At 63.2% G+C, this 827-nt stretch overlaps 1 protein-coding gene across 1 annotated transcript; it reads left to right on the forward strand.

Moving 5' to 3' along the window:
- Nucleotides 1-374: 374 nt before the first annotated feature.
- LOC103808175 (collectin-12-like) lies at nt 375-632 on the forward strand. The gene has a single exon (XM_009080942.1). The coding sequence runs from the start codon at nt 375-377 to the stop codon at nt 630-632; it is 258 nt and encodes an 85-aa protein (XP_009079190.1).
- Nucleotides 633-827: the final 195 nt, after the last annotated feature.

The raw sequence follows: 827 nt of genomic DNA on the forward strand, positions 1-827 counted from the left end.
GTCCTCACTGGAATGAGGGTTAAGGGGGGTCAGGGGGTGCTCTCCCATGGGTGGGCACCCAAGGGGGTCCCTGATTTTGGGGGACACAGGGGGGGAAGCACCTGCGGTACAGCTTGGACTGGCCGAAGGTCATGATCACCAGAGGCACCTGGAACGTGGTCAGGACCAGGAGCACCTGGAATGGGGGCAGGAAGGATCACACAGGGGTCTGTGGGCACCCCAGCGTGGGTCACCACCCAGGAGGGTGTCCCCTGGGGGGACAGGGGGACCCCCAGACCCCCAGGGACAAAGAGGGACAGAGGGACCCCAACCCCACAGGGACATGGGATCCCACAGGGACAGTGGGACACCCAGACCCTCAGGGACATGGGGACATGGAGGGGACAGATGGACCCTCAGCCCCACAGGGACATGGTGGGGACAAAGGGACCCCCAGACCCACAGGGACAAGGGGGGACAGAGGGACCCTCAGCCCAGCAGGAACATGGAGGGGACAGAGGGACCCACAGGGACATGGAGGGAACAGAGGGACCTCAAATCCCAAGGGACATGGAGGGGACAGAGGGACCCCCAACCCCACAGGGACACGGGGAGAAAGAGGGATCCCCAACCCCACAGGGACATGGAAGTGACAAAGGGATCCTCAGCCCAGCAGGGACATGGGAGGACAAAGGGACCCCCAACCCAAAAGGAACATGGAGGGGACAGAGAGAACCACAGGGACATGGAGGAACAGAGGGACCTCCAATCCCAAGGGACATGGAGGTGACAGAGGGACCCTCAGACCCTTGGAAACATGGGGGGACAGAGGGACCCCCAACCCCACA

The sequence above is a fragment of the Acanthisitta chloris genome, unplaced genomic scaffold, assembly GCF_000695815.1.
Source record: "Acanthisitta chloris isolate BGI_N310 unplaced genomic scaffold, ASM69581v1 scaffold39888, whole genome shotgun sequence".
NCBI classification, from domain to species: domain Eukaryota; kingdom Metazoa; phylum Chordata; class Aves; order Passeriformes; family Acanthisittidae; genus Acanthisitta; species Acanthisitta chloris.

Coding starts and splice junctions, on each gene's coding strand:
- LOC103808175 (XM_009080942.1), top strand. CDS start 375: ATGGAGGGGACAGATGGACCCTCAGCCCCACAGGGACATGGTGGGGAC.